A 4057-nucleotide genomic window follows, 5' to 3' on the forward strand; every position below is an offset into this window, starting at 1 on the left:
TATTTCAGAATACTGCAATTACATACTGTTGTAAACACTGTTGCCACTAACACATTCATTTAATTTTTAATTTTTTAAGATGGATTCTCCTAATAGTTAGACTCCAGAAGTCCACAATAATATATATACAAAAAGTGGATAAGTTGAAATGTTTCTCTGAACACTCTTCCAATAAAAATATAGGAAATGATTTTCTACTTGAGGGCTTCCCTGTGTGGATTGTGATTGCATCTGGATCTAAATGAGCACTGATCAAAAAGTATAGAGTTTCAGATATGAAGGATGAATAAATTCTGGAGATCTAACATACAGCATGGTGACTATAGTTAGTAGTAATGCATTATATATTTAAAATTTGCTGAGAGACTGGATTTTAATTGTTTTACAAATGAAAATATAACTATGTGGGATAATGGATATGTTAATATTAGCTTGATTGTGGTAATAATTTCACAGTGTATACACGTACCAAAATATCACACTGTATACCTTAAATATGTTTTACTCATCAGTTATTACTCAATAAAGCTAGAGAGGGTGGGATTGAGAGTCTAGCACGATATCCCAGAGACAGAGTGAGACTTTAACTTCTTGTATGAAATAGGCAGTTGAACACATATATGCTCTTACATGGGGGTAAGATCACTTCTCACTCTAAGGTTCATTACTATAAATGTGATCAATGGTTAATTGTGAGAACAAATACAGCTATAAATAGAGCTTCCTGAAAGTTTTTTTTTTTTTTCAGTTTAATGGAATTGAATTTATATAGCAGGGCTATATTATTACAGGGAAGAAATGAAATGCAAGTTTGAAATAATTCTCAGGATTATTCTGATTCCAAATAAAATATATTTAAAGGAGCATGGGACATTTATAATTCAATTATTTTTTATTTCTCTATGCTGAAACAACTAGTCTTTAATTATGAAGATGTCTTAATAATCTCATGGAGGGCACTAGGCAAGGGGATCATAAATTATTCTAAATCTAATCTTTATAGGCAAACATATTGGAAAATTTAGGTTTTGTTTTTAAATTATTAAGCAAAGACGAGTTTTAGATAATTAAGATAAAGTTATAATATGTATTTTAAGAAATTATGCAAAAGAGTAATTGACAGCCTAGGTTGCAACTATAGACCTGGAAAATATATATTCAACAGTATCTCCTTGTTATGATTCCTGCAATAGTAGTAAAGTTTTATTTACATTGTGATCATGATAAGTTAGGTCATGAATGAGCTTCTTTACTGCTGTGTGAAAGATTATTAAGACTATCCCAAAACTCACGGGATTCTAATGAGACTGGTAAAATTATTTGGACATTCTCATAAGCTCCTTCTGACTCTTCAGATATATTATCATGGTCTCTTCAAAATTTTTCATTCAGCAAATATGCATTATATCTGGTATCTCAGAATCCTTTACATTAAAAGTGTTATAGTTTGTAATTCTGATTCCCCCAATTTCCCTTCTTCAGGATTGTTTCAGAGCAAGTCTGCAGCCTGGATCCATGGTTAAGGTCAATTCATCGGTGGTGTCTGAGTTTGTGTTACTGGGACTCTCTAGTTCTCAGGAGATCCAGATTTTCTTTTTTGTTTTCTTCTCTGTGTTATATGTGGTCATTGTGCTGGGAAACCTTCTCATTATCCTCACAGTGACTTCTGACAACAGCCTGCACTCTCCCATGTACTTTCTCTTGGGAAACCTTTCCTTTGTGGACATCTGTCAGGCTTCCTTTGCTACTCCTAAGATGATTGCTGATTTTCTGAGTGAACACAAGACCATCTCCTTCCGTGGCTGCATAGCTCAGATTTTCTTCATTCACCTTTTCACTGGAGGGGAGATGACGCTACTTGTCTCCATGGCCTACGACAGATACGGAGCCATATGCAAACCCCTGCACTATGTCGTCACCATGAGCCGAAGGACATGCACTGCTCTGGTAATGATCTCCTGGGCTGTGGGCTTGGTGCACACACTAAGCCAGTTGTCATTTACTGTGAATCTGCCTTTTTGTGGGCCCAATGTAGTAGACAGCTTTTTTTGTGACCTCCCTCGAGTGACCAAACTTGCCTGCCTGGACTCTTACGTCATTGAAATCCTAATTGTAGTCAATAGTGGAATCCTTTCCTTAAGCACTTTCTCACTCTTGGTCAGCTCTTACATCATTATTCTCATCACTGTCTGGTTTAAGTCTGCTGCCGCAATGGCCAAAGCATTTTCTACTCTGGCTGCCCATATTACTGTAGTAATATTATTCTTTGGACCTTGCATATTCATCTATGTGTGGCCCTTTACCATCTACCCTGTGGATAAAGTTCTTGCCATATTTTATACCATTTTCACTCCCATTCTAAACCCTATTATTTATACATTAAGGAACAAAGATATGAAGACTGCCTTGAGGAAAATTATGACCCATTATTTGAGGCCCAAGAAAATTTCTGAAATGCCAGTAATAGTGAGGAATTCCCTTTATTAAGACCAAATTCATTCAAATTCCACAAATCAATAGTCTGTTTATAAATATTTTCAACATGTTTGCATGGTATATCTTAACTGTGGTGAAAATAATGAAGAAGATGATTTAGAGATATTTAGTGGATATTAAGTTTTTTCCCTGATATCATCTTAGCAAAAGTTACATATCCAAGAATATGAAAAAAAAAATCATGACTACTGGTTCTGGAGATAAGTTATGGGATGGTTGTATATAGATAGCATAGATGCTTTAGTTATAGGTAAATATAAATAGGATGGGAAAAAAGAATGAGTAGCTGATTCTTTGGTGGGGATAACTTTAGACATTTTTAAAAATCTTATGAGTTTCCTAATTTACATGCCTAAGAATCAATATAGGCAAATAGTGTTCAAGATTCTGAAACTGAATTTTCCCATCCAGAGGACAGCAGCTTCACTGATTTAAGATAAGTGCATAAAATTAAGTGAAAATTCTTCAGTTATGAGATTTCTCCTCCAATATCAATTATGCCTATCCCATATTATTCTCCAATAATTAACAGTGCTTTAAAGTATGGAACTAAATATAATTGGAAGTTTACTTTTCAAATATTTAGCGGGCTTTCTCTGACAAGTTAAGGAAATGCCAGTTTCCTCTGAAATTACTAGTTGCAGAAGACAGGAGAATCTTTAAAGCTGACCAATTCAACACTGACTTTTCAGTCTGTTCTATAAGGAGCTGTGCAGCACTCTTTGTATGTGGGTCAAATACAAAGTTCTTTGTTATAATGATCAATGTTAAACATATATCCTGTTTAGCAATCAGGACCCCACAAATGGATCTCTACCCTGGACTCTGGGGACAGTTAGGAAAATTATTACTGTTGATTAGACTTTCTAATTTTACTTTCCCAAATCTTTCAATTCACACAAGGCAAATAGATCATGGAAATATTAGTCTCTCTTTTATGCCAAGAATGAAAACTCTAATTTTGCACTTTATTGTTTGCCTTTTTTATTTATTGTTGCACTTTATTGTTCAGTTATACATTGTAATGTGAAGGCATTGGTTTTTAGTTTGGGTAAATTGATTTGGTAGGTAATTTTTGACATTGAAATCTATATGCCATATATAACATTGAATTAATCTTAATTTTGTATCTTAATGAACTTCTTGAAATAAAATGCTAAATATTAAGAAATGGAGTCTGAATTCCCAGAGTTAATTTCACAGAAGAAGAAATGTTTGTGTCAGAGGACTCCAAATTTTGAATTTTTCCACATGGCCTCACTTACATTGTATGTAAATGAACAAAGTATCTTTACAAGGTCTTGCTCAAGGAGATATAAAGTGCTATCTATATCTCAACTAAGTTTTTTAAAGAATGTCTGGAAAGCCAGCAATTTGTCTTGTAGTAGAGAAAAACACATTTTGTTCTTAATTCTTTATGTAATCTCTTTACGAGCTGCATATTCCAGGTCCTACCTTTAAATGTTGATGAAGTTGACAACTTTCTTAGCAGTAGATACGATTTCAGATAAGTTAGAAGAATTTCCAGCCAATGTGTGCCAAGAAAAAGAGCAATGGTAAC

The 4057-nt window shown here is 34.0% G+C and overlaps 1 protein-coding gene across 1 annotated transcript; it reads left to right on the top strand.

Moving 5' to 3' along the window:
- Positions 1-1506: 1506 nt before the first annotated feature.
- Positions 1507-2487, top strand: LOC148776576 (olfactory receptor 4K5-like). Its single transcript, XM_088840331.1, has one exon. It carries the CDS (start codon positions 1516-1518, stop codon positions 2485-2487), a length of 972 nt encoding a protein of 323 aa, XP_088696457.1. The 5' UTR covers positions 1507-1515.
- The last annotated feature ends 1570 nt before the right edge of the window (positions 2488-4057 follow it).

This window comes from Moschus berezovskii, chromosome 9 (assembly GCF_049115385.1).
Source record: "Moschus berezovskii isolate FMDL1 chromosome 9, NW_MosBer_1.0, whole genome shotgun sequence".
Taxonomy (NCBI): domain Eukaryota; kingdom Metazoa; phylum Chordata; class Mammalia; order Artiodactyla; family Moschidae; genus Moschus; species Moschus berezovskii.